Source organism: Papio anubis, chromosome 15, assembly GCF_008728515.1.
Source record: "Papio anubis isolate 15944 chromosome 15, Panubis1.0, whole genome shotgun sequence".
Taxonomy (NCBI): domain Eukaryota; kingdom Metazoa; phylum Chordata; class Mammalia; order Primates; family Cercopithecidae; genus Papio; species Papio anubis.
In genome coordinates this window covers 12,678,937-12,698,509 of record NC_044990.1, presented here as the reverse complement: position 1 = coordinate 12,698,509, position 19,573 = coordinate 12,678,937, and the positions used below count along the sequence as shown (strand labels likewise).

Genomic DNA, 19,573 nt, shown 5'->3' with positions numbered 1-19,573 from the left:
GTAGCTGGGATGACAGACACACTCCACCACTCTCAGCTAATTTTTTGTATTTTTAGTAGAAACGGGGCTTCACCATGTTGGCCAGGCTGGTCTCAAACTCCTGAACTCAACTGATCTGCCAGCCTCGGCCTCCTTTGGGATTACAGGCGTGAGCCACTGCGTCTGGCCTACTCCAATACTCTTTAGTGGCATCCCTTCTCACTTGAAAAAAAAAATCACTGCAACTGTCCTACAAGGCTCTGTATCAATGATGGCTGAAGAAGGGTTATACCAGCTCACAAAAGCTGACTGTTAAATTTTCAGGAATTTTTGAGAGCTGGTTGACCTTACATTGCTAGTTTGAAATTGGCCATGGTGAGAGCGTTTACAGCAGAAAAACTGGCAAACACTACAGATCAGGACCTTTTATTAATTGATCTTTTTTTCCCCAGAGAGCCAGCTGCTAAACATTCATTAGAAAACCAGTACCCTACATGATATATCCCACTTTACCTCTACGTTAGCTCAATGTTCTCACCTCATCTTTTGCCACTTTCCCATTTGCCCAACCTACTCCACTGGCATATTCCTTCCTGCCTCGGGTCTTGCATATACTGTTTAGTCTGCCTGGACTATGTAAATTACTGTGTAACACATTCTATGTAAAACAACAAACCAAAATTCTCCACCTCCACAGCACACATGACATACAATATTTTATCAGTTTATCTATCTGTCTAACATCCTGCATTCATCTCTTTGTGACAGAATGTAAACTCCACAAAGGAAACTGATGTCAGTTTTGTCCTGCTGTATCCCCAGTATCTTTAAAAAGCCATGGCAAACAGCAGGTACTCAATAAATATTTTTTTGAACAAATGAATAGATAGAAATTGCCCTTAGTGGTCTAAATCTAAATATTTACACTTCTGTCTCTTTTTAATAGAAATTACTTGCCAGGTTGAGTATGAAGAATTATAGATTTTTAAATGCACAAATAGCTATATTTTGAATGATACCCGTGCTTTTGGTATAAATCTCTTATGCTCATCTGAGTATGCCTAACCATGAGTCCATCTAGTCTGCCTGTTATGGTTCATTTGATGGCAAGTACAGGTAGAGATGAAAGCAATGTCCATCTATGAGCGATAAAGGCCAGAACTTGACAACTGACAAAATGGAGAGGGGGTCAACTTAACGCCAAAAGTTTACACCAGGTATCTAGAGGAAAAGGAGCACCCTGACACAAGCAACAAGCTAAGAGAAGCAGCCGGTTTAACAGATGCTGGTGAGTTTGTTTTAGATAAACCAAAATTAAAATGGCTGCAGGTTGTATTAGGAAAAGCAGCTCATGTCTGGACGTGGGAATCATCCGCACATGTACTCTTTCTGAGCTCAAAACTGAGTTGTCTCATGAACAGAAGTAGAAAGGGGAAAGGAGCGTAGGAAAAGACAGATATTAAGCTGGTCATTGAATAAAGAAAATTAGGTAGAACTCCAGATAATCCCCACTGCTGTAGAACATGGAAAAGAATCAGAAAAGATGACATCAAGAAAGGAACAATGGGAAAGGCCTAGTTTGAGCTGGAAGAGATCAAAATCTCAGTGTGGAACATGTTCAGTTTGAGATGTCTCTGAAATATCGGTGAACAAATGTCAGATAGGTGTTTAGATGTATAAGTGAAATTCAGATGAAGTTTGAGCTCATATAAATGGAGTTATCAGCTAATAGATGGTATTTGAAGCCTTGGGCATGTATAAGGTCACCCAGGGAGAGAATCTTATGAGCAGCAGAGAGTCGAGAATAAAGCCATATTCCACATTTGATGGCTTGGCAAAAAAGCCTGTAAAGTGAGCAGCCAAAGATGTAGGTGAAAAAATACAAGAGAGTATTTGTCTCAGGGAAACCACAGGAAAAGGAGATTCAAGAAAGGGCAACACATATTGCTGAGGTCAATTAAAGAACTCACTGGATACAGAGCAAGAATTCACTGTATGGAGATACACACATACATACATCCCTATCTTTTAGACTAAATTGTATTTTTGAAGTTATAAGAGGGAAAACCAGATTAAAATGGATTGTAAACTAAGAAAATGTAGGCAATATGAACAGAAAACACTTTAAAAATGTGTAAAGAGTAGAGAGAGGGTGCAAGATGAGGATGTGAGGTATATGAATGATTTTTTTTTTCTAAAAAAAGAGATAATCATATTTATAAAACAATTGAGATAGAATTTCTGCTTCTGGTAAGGCTGACAATCTTCCAGTAGGTAACAACCATAAGCTTTGAACAAACTTATAAAAAGCAACTGCTGGAGGAGGAGTTGAAGCAAGAAGCCCAGATAGAACCCCCTAGAGATCATTTCCCTCCCCTACCGCAGGAACACCAAATTACTACCCACAAAAGAAAGCACCTATGTAAGAACAAGAAATCAGTTGAGTGATCATAGTACCTGGTTTTAACATTGTATTAAAGAAAAAGGCAATGTAGAAGGTAGGAAAGACAGTCTTGAATTGCCTGCACACCCCTCTCTCATCCCCCATCAGCTGCAGCATGGTGCAGAGAGAATCTGCGTAGGCCAGTCATGGTGGCTCAGGCCTATAATCCCAGTACTTTGGGAGGCCGAGGCAGGGGGATCACCTGAGGTCAGGAGTTCGAGACAAGCCTGGCCAACATGGTGAAACCCCGTCTCTACCAAAAATACAAAAATTAGTCAGGTGTGGTGGCAGGTGTCTGTAATCCCAGCTACTCGGGAGGGGGAGCCAGGAGAATCACCTGAACCCGGGAGGTGAAGGTTGCAGTGAGCCAAGATCACGCCACTGCACTTCAGCGCGTGGGCAACAGGGTGAGACTCTGTCAAAAAAAAAAAAGAAAAAAGAGAGAGAGAGAGAATCTGCATTGCAACTCAGTGCTTCCCTGTCACAGTGGACAGCAACACAGGGCAGAACCCACAGAGGGAGCATTTAGACTAGCCCTAGCCAGAGGGGAATTGTCTATCCCAGTGGTCAGAAATTGAGTTCCAGCTAGCACCATCATCATGGGCTAAAGCACTCTGGGGTCCTAAATAAACTTGAATGGCAGTCTAGGCCGCAAGACTGCAATTCCTGGGCAAGCTCTGGTGCTGTACTGTGCTTGGGTCAGCAGACTTGGGATACACAAGACCCAGTGAGACACCAGCCAGGGCAGTTAAGGGAGTCCTTGCATCACCCCTCCTCCAATCCCAGGCAGTACAAATTGCAGCTGCAGGAGAGACTCCTTCCCTCTGCTTGAGGAGAGGGGAGGGAAGAGTAAAGAGGACTTTGTCTTGCAACTTGGAGACCTGCTCAGCCACAGCAGGATAGCACACTTGGTAGAATCCTGAGGGCCTCTTTCCAGGCCCCAGCTTCTGGATGACCTTTGTAGACACACCCTGGGCCAGAAGGGAACTCGCTGCCTTGAAGGGAAGAACCCAGCTCTGGCAGAATTCATCTGCTGACTAAAGAGCCCTTGAGCCTTGAAAACCGTCAGTTGTACCCAGGCAGTATTTGCTATATGTCTTGGGTGAGACTTAGAGATGTTCTGGTTTCAGTTCTGACATAGCACAGTCCCAGTGGTGGTGGCCATAGGGGTACTTGTATCACCTCTCCCCTAGCTCCAGGCAACTCAGCATGGAGAGAGACAGAAACTCCATTTGTTTGGAGAAAAGGGAAGAGAACAAGAGTCTCTGCTTAGTAATCTAGGGAATTCTGTTGTATCTTACCCAAGACTACCAAGGCAGTATCTCTATGAGTCTGCAAGAGTCACAGCTTTACTGGGGTGCCCCCTAATGCATATATGGCTACAGTAACCACAGACTTAGATCACAAAACTCAATTCTCTCTGAACACTTGGAATGCCTTCCCAAGAAGGACAGGTACAAACAAGCCCACACCACAATAAATACCTAACTCTTCAACGTGCATATATCTATGAACATCCACAAGCATCAAGGTCATCCAGGAAACATGACCTCCTCACCAAACTACATGAGGTATCAGTGACCAATCCAGGAGTGACAGAGATATGTGACCTTTCAGACAGAGAATTCCAAATAGCTGTTTTGAGGAAGCACAATGAAATTCAACGTAACATAGAGACGCAAGTCAGAGTACTATCAGATAAACGTAACAAAGACATTGAAATAATTTTTAAAGATCAAGCAGAAATTCTGGAGCTGAAAAATTCAATTGGCACACTAATGAATGCATCAGAGCCCTTTAATAACATAATTGATCAAAAAGAATTAATGGGCTTGATGACAAGCTATTTGAAAATATACAGGTAGGCCGGGCGCGGTGGCTCAAGCCTGTAATCCCAGCACTTTGGGAGGCCGAGACGGGTGGATCACGAGGTCAGAAGATCGAGACCATCCTGGCGAACACGGTGAAACCCCGTCTCTACTAAAAAATACAAAAAACTAGCCGGGCGAGATGGCGGGCGCCTGTAGTCCCAGTTACTTGGGAGGCTGAGGCAGGAGAATGGCGTAAACCCGGGAGGCGGAGCTTGCAGTGAGCTGAGATCCGGCCACTGCACTCCAGCCCGGGCGACAGAGCGAGACTCCGTCTCACAAAAAAAAAAAAAAAGAAAATATACAGGTAGAGGAGACAAAAGAAAAAAGAATAAAAAGAATAAAGCATGCCTACAAGATCTAGAAAATATCTTCAAGAGGGCATATCTAACAGTTACTGGCCTTAAAGAAAAGGTAGAGAGAGATATAGAGGTAGAAAGTCCATTCAAATGGACAGTAACAGAGAACTTCCCTAGAGAAAGATGTCAATATTCAAGTTCAAGAAAATTATAGAACACTAAGATTTAACCCAAATAAGACTATCTCAAGGCATTTAATAATCAAACTCCCAAAGGTCATGAATAAAGGATCCTAAAAGCAGCAACAGAAAAGAAACAAACAAGATACAATGGGGGTCCAATATGTCTTGCAGCAGATTTCGCTATGGAAATCTTACAGGCAGGAGAGAGTGGCATGGAAGTGCTGAAGGAAAATATATTTTATCCTAGACTTACATCCTGTGAAATACCCTTCAAACATTTAAGGAGAAATATAGACTTTCCCAGATAAACAAAAGCTGAGGAATTTCATCAACACTAGGCCTATCATACAAGTAATGCCAAAGGGATTTCTTCGCTCTGAAAGAAAAAAATGTTAATGAGAAACAAGAAATCATCTGAAGGTACAAGACTCACTGGCAATAGTAAATACATAGACAAACACAGAAGATTCTAACACTGTAACTGTGCTGTGTAAACTATCCATATCTTGAATAGAAAGACTAAAAGATGAACCTATCAAAAATAATAACTACAACAACTTTTCAGAACATAGACAGTATAATAAGATATAAACAGAAATAACCAAAAGTTAAAAAGCAGAAGGGGTGAAGTTAAACTGTAGAATTTTTATTAGTTTTCTCTGTTTTTGAAATTAGTGTTAAATTGTCATCAGTTTAAAATAATGAGTTATATTCTTTGCAAACCTGATAGCAACCTCAAATAAAAAATCCTACAACAGATACACAAACAAGAAAAAGCAAGATATTGAGACATACCACTGAGAAAATCTGGCAAGCAGGCAAACAAGGAGGGAATGAAGGTCACAAAAAAACCAGAAAACAAATAATAAAATGGTAGTAGAAAAAACAACTGTTGGAGAGAGAAGAACAGCAGAAACTGGAAGGGAGTCAACAATTGGAAGGTGGGCAGAGCACTAGAGTTTTTAATTTTTTAGGGCATTTAGCCTGAGGGCAGGTCACAGTCATCACTAACATGGGCAGCTAAAATTCTTATGAAAATTTTACTGTCTTATTGGATTAAAGAACCAGAAGACTAGGGGGCAGCCACTGCTGCTAGAAAATGATAGGGGCAATCCTTTAAAAGAGAGAACAAGAGAGCTTGAACCCTAATTCTGCATATACGTTCTTCTGTAATCTCTAAAGCCCAGACCATTCATAACCACTGGATGCTATTCACAATTACTCAACAAGGAAGTAGAAAAACATGATTAATTATCAAAAGAAAAAGATAATCAACATAGAACAACCCCAACAAGATGGGAAGCTTAAGAAGGAAGATGGGCGGCTTCTCTACTGTATTAGGAGAATATAGGTTGCATATAAATGTAGATATAGTAACAGGATGCATACAAATGAGGATATGGTAACATAGGATGCATACAGATTTGGTTTTGATAGCTAACAAGAAGGTAAAAGTTATTTGCTCCAAATTAAGTTTTGAAAAAAGCATTGTGGAGACTTGATCAGAGAAACATATGTCTATTGGGCAGTGTTGACAGCCCATTTCTTGGTTGGTAGCTGTGAATTTATTAGAGTGGCACCCATGATCAGATGGATCCAGTTTCTCATCTGCAAAACAAGACCACAATGTCTAGTTCAAAGAGTGTTAGGAGAATTAAATGAGAGAATGCCTGTGAAGAATCTAGCATAGTGCATCACATAAAGGTACTTAATGTTATTCTGGAAAAACTGTGTCAAGTTCTTTGCACGCCTACAGCTAGTAATTATTTTGCACAGCTGCTCTTCAGGAAGTTGCTTAAGTTTCTGGGGCTGCTATATTAAAGAGAAGGTAACTTCAGTGGGCAATCAGCTAATTAAACAACTGCAAAAGGCGCACAAGCTACTAAGCCACAAAGGTACCATACAGTGTTTGTAAATTGGCATTAGGCTGCAATTTAGATAGGAGCTGAGGTTTGTGCAGACCACTATTTTTGCAACGCTACAGAAAGGAAAGTAATTTATTGTAAGTCTTGTACACTATAATCAAACAGAGAACATCTTGTGATAAAGCTCCAAATTTCCACAGAAATTATAAACAGGGGGAAAAAAACAGGAGCAAATCACTAAAGAAATCTGTTCATCAATTTGAAAAATATGAGACGATTAAGTTTTACTTGGGAACAAGGTACAAAGAAAATTGCTGCCAACAGTTGAGGGTTTTTTTTGTTTTGTTTTTTACTTTTTAAGGAATGTGTTTTGTGATGGAGAGTGCTATAATTTTAAAAAAACATCTCATGTACTATTACTCAATTCTGATAAATCTCAGAGTGTAAAACAGCACTTAAAACCACAAGTTTCTGTTGTGATGCATATTGCACAACTACAAACCCCATGAACAAAATTTTAACTTATATTATAAAACATAAAATCATAGATTTTTAAAGAATGGTATGAAACAGTGATTCACACATGGAAACCAGGGCCTTAGGTTAGATTCCTAACTTCAAAACTTACACTGCCACTAACTGATAATGGGCTTACCTTCCCGTTGTACAACTAGAAAACTGGACAAAATACATAAAGCAACCAATGAGGTCAACTCTACCATCACTCTGGCTTTCTGCCTGGAGGAAAGTGGCTGCGGGGTGGGAAAGAAAAACCTTCCTTCCCACCCTACATTTGGCTGCAGGGTAGGAAGGAAAAACCCAGATAGAGAACTGTGGTAACACTGAGTTGAGGAAAAGGAGCAGAATTCAGAGAGGCTGAGGTGGCTGCCTATGTTGGGCAGAGATCTGGAAAGAAGAGCGTTACCCAGAAAAGCACTCCTACGTCAGAGCCGCCTTGTATCTCTGGTTGATTACTAATGGGCAAGTAGCAGATATAGTCTGGATCCATTGGACGAAGAGGGTTCACATCTTAGGTGGGATGGAGTAGGATGGTGGAAGATTAGATTGTATTTCCTTATTCAGAATGGCATGCAATGTAACACTTAAAATTTATTTCTGGATTTTTCTTTTTTCTTTTTTTTTTCCTGAGACAGGCTCTTGCTCTGTGGCCCAAGCTGGGGTGCAGTGGCACGATCATAGCTGACTGCAGCTTCAACTTCCTAGATTCAAGTAATCCTCCCAACTCAGCCCCGCTAGCAGTTGGGCCCACAAGCACATGCCACTACACCCAGCTAATTTTCTATTTTGTTTATCGTTTGTAAAGACAGGGTCTTATTATGTTGCCCAGGTCATCTCAGGCTCCTGGGCTAAGCAATTCTCCTGCCTCAGCCTCCCTAAGTGCTGGAATTACAGGCATGGCCACCACACCTGGCCACATATTTTCAAACTGCAGTTGACCACAGGTAACTAAAACCATGGATAAAATAAAAACTGTAAGCTGAATAATTTCCAGAGCTCCCACAAGGCTGGTAGATATTTGAGTTCTGGTGACCCGAATGGTTACACCTCAGTGATCTCCAGGGCATGCGGTAGAAAACCCAGAAATATCATGCCCCTATTGTAAAGCTAAATTAGGACTAAAGATGACTCCAGGCCGACTCCAACAAAGTTTACAAACAAGCATGAAAAAGAACAAGCTGATAATCAAATACAGTTGACCCTTGAACAATACAAGAGTTAAAGGCATAGCAGTCAAAAACTCCTGTATAACTTTTGACTCCCCAAAAATGTCATTACCAATAGCCTATTGTTGACTGGAAGCCTTACCAATAAATTAAAGTCAACTCATTTTGTTTATGTCTTATATACTGTGTTGTTACAAGCTACAGAAAATATTGAATGATACGGAAGAGAAATTACACCTACAGTACTGTACTGATACTTCAAGATGACCGTCTGAAATGGAGGGCAACTACAGCTTTAGACCTCAATCTGTAAAGGTACTTTACAAGCAAATTTAACTTTTTCTTACATCATGACTTTTCTCTGCTTCTTGAGCACTTCCAGCACCACCAGTAACCTCTGTATGGGTCTCATGGTGTTATTCAAGGCTTATGTTATTGCACTACACATAGTGAAAGATACTTCAGAACGGCAAGAGATCACTTTTAGTGCCATATGCAATTTACTGGAGAGATGAACTGCTCACTCAGAGATATTAGTACTACATGGCATTTTAAATGAATACTCACAACACTTAAGCTCACTGCAATAGCAACAGGAGGTGGCTACAAAAATATGACGGCAGCATAGTATGTACTGTAATTTTATGCAGTTATAATTTAATGCTGCAGTCCCCAACCTTTCTGGCACCAGGGACCAGTTTTGTGGAAGACAGTTTATCCATGGACCCCAGGTTGGGTTGGGGAAGAGAGGGGGATGAAACTGTTCCATCTCAGATTATCAGGCATTAGAGTCTCATAAGGAGGCATAACATAAGTCCCTCACATGTACAGTTCACAACAAGTTCCCACTCCTATGAGAATCTAATGCCGCCGCTCATCTGACAGGTGGTAGAGCTCAGGTGGTAAAAGTCTCTGGTGCTCACCGGTCGCTCACTTCCTGCTGTGTGGCCCCAGTTCCTAACAGGCCACGGGGGGCAGGGGACCCCCGAATTTTACATTTGTTTACATTTCTCTTGACTATGAATGGTACCATGTATGGTCTGAGTTTGTGAAAGTTTTGATAAATTTTAACTTTTTATAATAGATTTGTATATATTTTATCATAGTAAATGATGAAACAGACTAGTAGCTATACATATTTTAGGCATTTATGATGTACCTTTTTAAAAATTTTAAAAATATTCCTAGGTTATGTGTTTTTCTATGAGTATTTTCAAATTAAGTCTCAAAAAATTTTTTGTTTATTGAAAAAAAAATGTACGTATAAATGGACACACACAGTTCAGACTTGTGTAGTTCAAGGGTCAACTGTAATTGTCTGCCAAGACAAAGTCCAACAGTTTAAGAAAAAAAATAAACAGAATTCAGACACTTGATAATGTAACATGACAATGTAATAATGAAAGAGCCAGAATCCAATCCAAATTAATGCACATACAAAAAGGCAAGAAATCTGACCCGCAACCAGAAAAATATCAGTCAACAGAAACAGATCCAGAAATGACAGATATAATAAGCAGATAGACTTCAAAAGAGCTATTATAAATATGTTCAAAAGATTTAAAGACAAACATAAAAACAATGAGAAATATAAAAAAGCAGCAAATGAAACTGCCAGAGCTGAAAACTTGAAGGAAATGATTCAAACTGTAGAACAGTGAGAAAAAAGCTAGGAAAAAAACAGAGAGACTCTATGACTTATGCAACACTACCAAATAGAGATGTAATTAGTCTTACAGGAGGGGGTAGAAAAATATTCAAAATCAATTTTTCAAAATTTAATAAAATACATAAGCTCATAAATCAAAGAGTGCAACAAACCTAAAGTAGTGTAAAGCAAGATAAACACACACACACACACACACAAATCACACCAAGACACATCTTACTCAAACTGCTGGAAACTAGTCATAAAGAGAAGTTGGAAATCTTACAAGCGGCCATAGTAGTAAATAAAATTAAAAATATGATGACTACAGATCTCTCTTCAAAAACAATACAACCCAGAAGACAAAATACAGACAGGGAAGAAAACCTGTCAAACTACAGTATTTCATCTGTATTTTGTATTTTGAAACCATCTGTATTTTGTCCATTGAAAATGCTTTCCAAAAGGAACGCAAAACAAAGACATTTTTAAGCCAAAAAACTCTAAGATAATTCGCCAGCAGACCTGCTTCACAAGAAATGACAAACTTTTTTGGGCTTTAAAATAAATGATGCCAGACTGAAATTTGAATCTACAAAAGCAATGAAGAAATGAATCAGTGGATGGCTACTTCTACTAACAGAAACAGGAAGATACTGGGTGATTTCCAACTGCAGTTAAGTACAGCAGTGAACAAAATCATCAAAAAAAAAGAAAAAAAATCAGTATACTGAAACTTGATTAAAGTCAAACAACAAATTGAAGAATGTCTATTATTTCAAAAGTGATCAGCTGCAGATAAAAATGGCAGCAACATTATGACCCTCTATGCCTGGTGATACAACCATACACCTGTCACTTGGCCAGCAAAAATGTAGCTTTGTAAGTTTAGGGCTGGATGCAGCCAGAGCAGTGGACTTGATTCAGGGTCGGGGCAAGGGAAACTCATTGCTTTGCTGGACACAAATGGCAGACTTGGTTCAAAAAAGATGGGGAAAATCCATACAATAGCTTTGCTAGCCCTAAGTTGCTAGGCCTAGTTCATGGCCATTGACAGACAAATCAGAAATTAAACTGAGAGATCCTAGAAGTGGAAGAACCATAGAGGGGTTAAGCTAAGCTCACACATATACCTGATGGATGGCTAAACTAGGAAATCAAAACCAAGGGGTACTGAGGACTGGTTGCAACCTTGAATGCATTCCTCATTCCGCATGTAGTCTCATGATGTCTAAGTATAAACTCTGTTCACATCATTGGTTGGTCACTAAACTACACAGACAGAAAGATGAAGCCAGGCTAAAATAAAAGCAATTGAGCAGAAACATCAGTGACTGCACAATGCGGTGGAGACAAATTACACAGCTGACATCTAAGCAATCCATGAAACAAAAAAAAGAAAAACCGTCAAGAGGAAAAAACATCAGAAAAAGAAAAGAGAATCCTAAGTTGCTAAAATATATTATCTAAAACGTCAAGTTTTCAGCCAAAAATTACCAGACAGGGAAAAAAGAGAAAAGTTTAACAGTACACAGGAGAAAAAAGAGCCAAAAGAAACTGACTCTGAGTGAGGCTAGATGTTTAACAAATACTTCAAAGCAACTAATATAACTCATAATAATGATTCAAGAAACTCAACAAAGCCCAAGTAGGAGAAATACAAAGAGAACTACATGTAGACGTATCACACATTACTAAAAGCCAAAGAAAAGAGAAATACTGAAAACAGCAAAAGAAAATTGGCTCATCATGTAAAAGGAAACAACCTCAAGACTACTGGCTAACTTCTCATCAGAAACAATAGAAACCTGAAGGCAGCAGAATGACATATTCAAAGTGGTGGGGCTTTAAAACACCCAAATCAACCAAGAAGTCTATAAATGGTAAACTACATTCCAGAGAAACAAAAACTGAGAAACTTGTTAGCAGACGTACGCTAGAAGAAATACTCCTACCATGCAAACACTAATCAAAAGAAAGCTGGAGTGTCTACATAAATATTAGAAAAAGTAGATTTTCAAAGCAAGGAATATTACTAGAAATAAAAAAGGGCATTTCATACACATGATCTTAGCCAAAAGACAGAGAAGCAACTGGGCACTTCATAATGATAAAGGAGTCAATACATCAAGATATAACAATCCTAATATGCAAGTACCTAAGAATGATCTTCAAAATGCATGAAGTGCAAAAGAACTGAAATAGAAAATGCATAATTATGGAGGGAGATTCCAATATTTCTCTCAGTAAAAGACTAAAAAGTAAGAAAGACAGAGGAGGTGTAAAAGTAGATTTGGAAAATCCCTAAGTACTTGGAAACTGAACAGCACAGTTCCAAGTAATCCACTGGGTTAAAAAAAAAAAAAATCACAAGTGAAATTAGAAAAGTTTGAACTAAGTAGAAATGAAAACCTAAAATACCAACATTTGCAGGAGAATGTTAAAAAGCTTAATCAGTACTCAGAGTGAAATTTATAACTTTAAATGACATTAGAAAAGAATAGTCTAAAGTTAATTATCTAAATTTCCAAGTTCATAATCTAGAAAAATAAGTAGAGGGAAAAAGTAGAAGATAAAAAAGGTAATAAAATATAAATGGACAACAACATAGAAAGTCAATTAAGTCAATACTATAGGAACAACAGGAATTCTTTTATATTGTTGGTAGAAGTATAAAGTAATACAACTTTAGGAAAGTTTAGCAACTTAAAAGTTAAGGTTTACAATATTGTATGCCCAGTCATTGCACTCTTACGTAGTTACTCAAGAAAAATAAAAACCTGTCCACAAAAAGACTTACGCATAAGTATTCACAGCAACTTTATTCATAATAACCAAACCTGGAAACAAACCAAAGACCCATCAACAAGTGAATAGGCTTTAAAAGTATATACAAAAATAGTGAACAATAAACATTAACTAGTGAAACATTCAACAATATGGATGAATCTCAATAATGAGAGAGAATGAAGTATTACACAAGAATGCTTACAATATCTGATTCCATTAAATTTTTGAACTGGCATGACAAGATCAGTGATCATCTGGGCCAGGGTAGGGATGAACTGACTGCAAAGTGATATGGAGGGATACAGATGGTGACGAAATCTATACCTTGATTGGGATTGTAGTTTCACTGGTCAAAACTCAAACTGCACCCTTAAAATGGGTATATTTTATTTTATAAATTATACTTCATAGTAAAGGAATTGTTCAGAGTCTGTCACACAAATTTGCCAAGTAAACCTTTCGGTCTATGAACTGAAATATTTAATTAAAAAGGGCAGAACTAATGACAAAAAACAAAACCTGCTCAAAGAGTAATTACTACAGTAACATACCTTTCTCCAGAACTTCATTCTGAATTTTCTTCAAGAGTCTCAAGTACTTAAATTAATGAAAACTTCTTAGTACCGACCTAATACTAATCTGAACCACTGAAATAAGGAAATCTGCAGCCTCAACAGAAATGGTATCTGCAATTTTGTCCATACCAAGAATTATGTTTCAGAATGAATTCTTACATTTCCTACAAAACTATAATTATTCACTGAGAGAAACTAGAATTAAATACAATGACCTGTCAAACAATTATGTTACCTGTGGCAGAAAATGGCCATATGGATAAATGAATATAATCTTTGCTTTCTAATGTGTAAATCTCCTTTAGCAGGTGAGAGATTAGCCGGAAGAGAATAGGAGGATCAACAATGAATACTTGAATAACAAATGTTTAAAGTAAATTAAAATCATTTTCTGAAGACTCTAAAGTCTCTAAGTTATGTACAAAACTACATACTTCTATAGTATAGGAGCCATTATTTAACGTAGAGGATGATTAATAGTTCACACAGCAGTTATTACCAGAAAAACACAAATACAACATGATTAAGTACAGTTAATTTACCCACAGCTCTTAAATATAAGCTGTATGTAAATACTGATACTGAGAAATCTTTGCAAGAATAACTGATAGAAGTCAGAACATCATGCCTTCCAATCCATCCTCCATGAACTTCTTATAAAGTGCCATGAATTTGGCCACAAATGCTTCCAAGTGATAAATGGCTTTGCTACCCAGCTGTAGACGATGTTCATAATAAGCTGCCATTTGGGCCACCTCCCCTTTCAGTTGTCCATCACAATTATGTAACAGTTCTGAGAGAAGGCCCTAAAGAAAAATAATTAGTAATTTAAAAATCATTAACAAAATAGCTAAGCATGCCTTATTTCTCCCATTCACAAAAAGATTAAAGTTAAACATACGCTCTTTGATATATGTGAGATCTTTAATTTTTTACATGAATCAACAACCTTTATCCAAAAGCAAAAACTGTGGTACCTTTTCCATGATGTAAAAATGTGGTGGGTATCAGCCACATTCTAAATTCCAAATATTTAACTGCACAAGGTGCAAGAATATAAGTGTAAAGACGCTTACTGCAGCACTATTTATAATAACAATAATAATTTGTAGACAACCTAAAGTTCCACCAATGGAGGTCATGTTTGGAAAAAGTATGATACAGTCACACAACAGAAAACCATTTATCCACTAAACAGAACAAAGTAAACCTATACATATGGTCATGACACAAGATCCATACTAAAGGGCAGAAAACTGAGCAGTTTTGTGAAACCACATATATACACATACTTGTTTTTATGTGAATAGAAAAGAGGTCTGTTAAAAGTGGTTACCTTTGTGAAAATGGAAGGGTGGACCTTCACTTTTTTCTTTGTAGCCCCACCCTCCATTATCATCACTGCATATTGCTCTTTCCTTTATAGCACTTACAACGTTCTGAAATTCTCTTACTTATTTGTTCTCCTTTTCACACCACTAGAATATAACTTCACTTTAGGCAGGCCCTCCCTTCTTTTCTTCAGCATTCCTCTATAGTGCCTGGCACAACAGAGGTTCAGTAAATATGTGCAGTTAATGAGCTGGAGAGAAAGAGGTGATATCTTGATACTGCAAAAAGCCCTAAGATCACATACCCAGCGTCCAAATTTTATAGCTGTAAAAAGTTCAAGATCTGAAATTGGGTTACCTTCATTATTATCTCAGGAGGAATACAATGAGTTAGAAGCTCATACAGCCTTCCACGAACTTCAAGGAGTCTACATAAAACAAAATAATTGATCTTTTGTGAAGAAAATAAGGGGTAATTTTTCCAAGTTCCCACTGTATGGTTTTACTTTATGAATTAACAAACAATCCAATACAGAATTAACAACTTTATAAACTAACTTTATGAATTAACAAACAATCTAGTAAGAAATAACAGTTGTTTCTTAAACAGGTTATCATACTAGGATAAACATATGAAGGCTTCTCCTAACTTCAGTTCATTTTTCAAACAGAACATTTTCAGAACTCTTTTAAAATGAGACGTCTATATTCAGGGTTCCTAATTATATCAAAACACCATGAAAATACCAGATAGAAATGGAGGCTTCATGAATAGCAAGGGTTGAGCTTATTCACACCATAGAATTTAACAAACTTTAATGACATGTCAAGTAATGTTTTTCTTTTCTCCAGATAGATACCTGAAACATCCAGAAAATGGTCATGAAAACATTAAAAAGTCAACTACATAGGTGACAAAAGATAATATACGCATGAAATATAATATAATGCCACTGCCTAGACTGCACAGTAAAAAAGCAATGTGGCAGGGATACAGAGCTGTCCCTGTCATAAAAGCGGCGGCACAAAGGTTTACAGGTAAGCATGGAACCAGACTAAGTGAACAGGGAACATTCAAACCTCTGAGTCCTTCATTCTAGGCCCTTCTCATATTTTAGGGAGGGAAAGGGGAAGAGGAGAGAAATGTACATACGACGTTTTAAAACAGAAAAAAAAAGAGAGAGAGTTTCAAATACACATATCTCAAAGGGAAAAAACTTCTGAATTTTTACTAAAATAACAGTACAGATGTTCCATACCTCAGATAAATCCAGGTAGTGATTCCTAAGAATTCTTAAAAAGCAAAAGTCAATCCTAAAGACATCAGGAATATGAAGCCCTGGCACATTAAATCTTAAAAAAAGTGGGGGGAGAAAAAAAAGAACTAGCATTTTGGGGGTATCTGCTATGTGTAAGAATTGAAACAAATGATTTAACTCAGTACTTACTCTAGCTCATTTATTTCAGATGAAAAAACTAACGCCCAGATAGTTTAAGTAACTGATAAAACTGACCACAGCAAAGTATGATTTAACACAGATCTATCTGTCTTACTCCAAAGTCCACACCCTTTCCAATGTCTGTGAAAGTATTTAACACCTTAATTCTGTACTAGATTCACTGCAATATACTATTAATTCCCCACAACAATGATGCTCTTTTACTGAAACAAACCTGAAGTTCAGAAAGGTCAGGCTTCCATCAAGACTCATGTATTTGAGCCAGCATTTGAATTCAGTCCTGACTCAAAAGCCTGTGATTTCTCTGACATTCCAAGAATAACACTAGATTATTAAAGCACGAATAATAAGTGACACATGGTATGAAATTATTTTAATATATGCATATAGCTTATTTCTGAAAAGTTGATTCACGATGTAGTTACCTACACAACTGAAGTAACTATACTGTGTGTAGTGCATACATGTTAACATGTATCTTTTGTTAGTCTTATTACTGTTTTACAAAATTAATATATTCTACATTTACCATGTCTGTGTCATTATTTCCTAATAGCTTACAAGTGATTAAGAGTACAAACTCTCCTGTCAGAGAAACATGGGCATTCTAGAACTGTCTCTACTAATAACGGAATGTCCCTAAACAAGTTACTTAATCTCCGTAAATGTCAGCATCGTTTTTTTTTTTTAATCTAAAAAGTTAATATTTTTCTCAGAGGTCTGTTATATCAATTAAATTACATGGTGTAAGAGCTGACATAATCATTCATGAAATATTAGCTGCTATTCAAATTAGAAAATTATGACTGTTCTAAGACAGATTAAATGAAAAATCAAGACCACAAATATTCCAGCAAGACAAAGGAGACAGAAATCAGAAGTAATCATTTGGAACTGTGCGGCCCAGTGATCAGAAAGATACCAGACTTCCAGGGCTTCTGGCCAGCCCCAAGGCTTTCGAAAATTGAGCAAAATTTCTTTTTATGCGGCACAATGGAATCAATTCCTACAATTGTTAGTTTGAACAGGAAACAGGAGCACCTTTTCTTGCACAAGTTCATTTATAAGCTGCCAAAATGTGTTAGGAAACCCAGAAGAAATTTGTAACAGCAGCTAGAAGAATTAAGCAAAGGAATAATCAAGTAGTTTTAAAAACGCATGTGATAATTGAAAAACATTACAACATCGAGTACCTAAATCCCTTAAAAGTAGGTAAGTTCTACTACTACCAATTGTTCTTCTTTAATATCAGAACAAAAACAAGAAAGTCATCTTCAGTGCAGAAATCTTTTATAAAAGTAAAAGGCCCCTAAGACATGCTTTATTTGAATTCTATCTCTTTAAAGGGTGAGGTCTCTTTATTGATAATCAACATTTTATAAAATAAAACGAATATTTTTTTTCTAAAGACGAAGTTTCTTTTCTAATGAGACTACTTATAACGTTTGGTACTTCTTGGAGAAATATACTGATTTATTCAACTAAAATAATTGAATTCTGAGAATTCAAAGCAAACCTTAAATGAAATACTAAGTACCCACTATGTATGATTCACTATCCACCTCCACCAATCTATATATTACAATACCTTTGAAGAATTTCTTATAAAAAATAGAATTCATCAGATGTATCATTAAAAGGAGAAACATGGCATATTCCTCTCACTATTATTTTCATTAGACCAGGGAAGCATAAGTTCTATTGGCTGTAGCCTATTCAGTCTATATTCTGAACTCAGTCTATTCTGAACCCTAAAATGATCAACTACCCTCTGTAAGGTCCAAAGATCATTTCTAAGCTCAGAAAGCCAACAAGGATATGAAACTGTGCTTTAGCAAGTCTAAGGAACCTTCTCCATACTCTCCAAAGTTAGTGGGCCTTAACGTCGTCATTTTTTATTTGGAGAAAAGCAAACTGTGCTTCTCAATCAAAGCTGCCATAAGTGAAACTACTAGCGGCTGAGGTATTTTCAGAATCGTCAACCTACAAATAATAGACCTACAGAAGTAATGGAAACAATTTTGCAGCAAATGTGTCAAAAAATACTTTCTAAAAATGGTATATACACAATGCTATCCTTAGTAGAACCCATGGTCATCTACTCAAACCATTAATAACTCTTTTGCTCTTCACAACAAAGGCACAAGTACCCTTGGCGAGGCAATAATAGTATCTTTAATACACAAATGAAGATAAAACTCTAAAATGAAGTTACCTGATCAAGAACACTTAGTTAGAAGTTCCGGACAAGAACTAGAAGTCTGACTTATAGTCTGGTGTCTTTCTAGCACAAGATGCACTATCAATTGCAAAGTTATACATTGCCCTTTCCTAGAAAGCTACACACATTATGTCTAGCTTTGTGTTATATGTTACTATTAAGTATCTGAGATCCTAAAAGGAAAATTAAAATTAACATAAACTCCACTTTTACATGATCACATGTAAGCCACGATATTACAGCTTAATAAAAGCCACAATATCACACACCAACTATTCTGAACCACTAAATTTCTGAAGTTGAATCCTACATTTTCCTTAAAAGGTTAATACGTAGATTCAGGATTTAATTATAATTCAAAGTGATGTGGCATTAGCATAAAGTAGTTAATACATGTTCTATGATACCTTGATAACGAAATCTTTACTGTCATCATTTTATACTGGTACCTTTGTGGAGTCTGCTGACTGACAATAGCATTTGCAGTCTCCCTCAGATATACCTCCCAGTCTGTCTCAGGGATTTCTTGATCTGCAGTAAAAGGATATCTACACAACAAAAAGAGAATACAAGAAGTTAAAAAGAAGTGTGCTTATGTCCTAAAACAGCAGTCCCCAACCACTGGTCTGTGCCATTAGGAACTGGGCTACACAGCAGGAGGTGAGCAGCGGATAGGCCAGCATTATAGCCTGAATTCCGCCTCCTGTCAGACCAGTGATGGTATTAGCTTCTCATAGGAGCATGAACCATATTGTGAACTGCTTATGCAAGCGATCTAGGTTGCATGCTCCATACGAAAATCTAATGCTTGACAATCTGAGGTGGAACAATTTCATCCTGAAACTATTCCCCACCCTTACTCAGTCCATGGAAAAACTGTCTTCCACAAAACTGGTCCCTGGTGCCAAGAAGGTTGGCAGCCGAAGTCCTAGAATGTAACTACCCCTTCCACTCACTGTTGCACTCTGCAGGCTTCACACATAAGCAGGGCTTTTCTGAGATTTCTACAAGACTTCTCTGCAAGTCTATGAGCCAGTTGTGAAGGAAGATTCAGACCTTCCTTCTTGCACACAGTAGATAACACGTGGCAAATCTACAAATAAAGTTAACAAAAATGGGCAATCCATTAAAAAGCAGATTTCTGTTGATATCCTTCTAGACCCTTATAACTATATTACTCTCAAAATTCTTATAAGTGAAACTTATATAAAAGTAACTTACCACTCT

General features: G+C 37.4%; 1 protein-coding gene across 4 annotated transcripts in view; it reads right to left on the bottom strand.

Moving 5' to 3' along the window:
• Window positions 1-19,573, bottom strand: part of RFC3 (replication factor C subunit 3) — a 206,511-nt gene that overhangs the window by 174,215 nt on the left and 12,723 nt on the right. For 2 of the 4 annotated variants that reach the window (XM_009191748.3, XM_009191749.4), the window contains exons 6-9: window positions 19,303-19,439; window positions 18,754-18,894; window positions 15,024-15,093; window positions 12,766-14,140 (exon numbers count right to left, since the gene is read on the bottom strand). In XM_009191748.3, coding sequence (XP_009190012.1) covers window positions 13,949-14,140; window positions 15,024-15,093; window positions 18,754-18,894; window positions 19,303-19,439 — 540 coding nt within the window. In that variant the 3' untranslated portion in view covers window positions 12,766-13,948. Of the gene's footprint in view, window positions 1-12,765; window positions 14,141-15,023; window positions 15,094-18,753; window positions 18,895-19,302; window positions 19,440-19,573 lie in introns of those variants that run through there. The other 2 variants (XM_003913753.4, XM_017951174.3) reach the window with 2 other exon arrangements.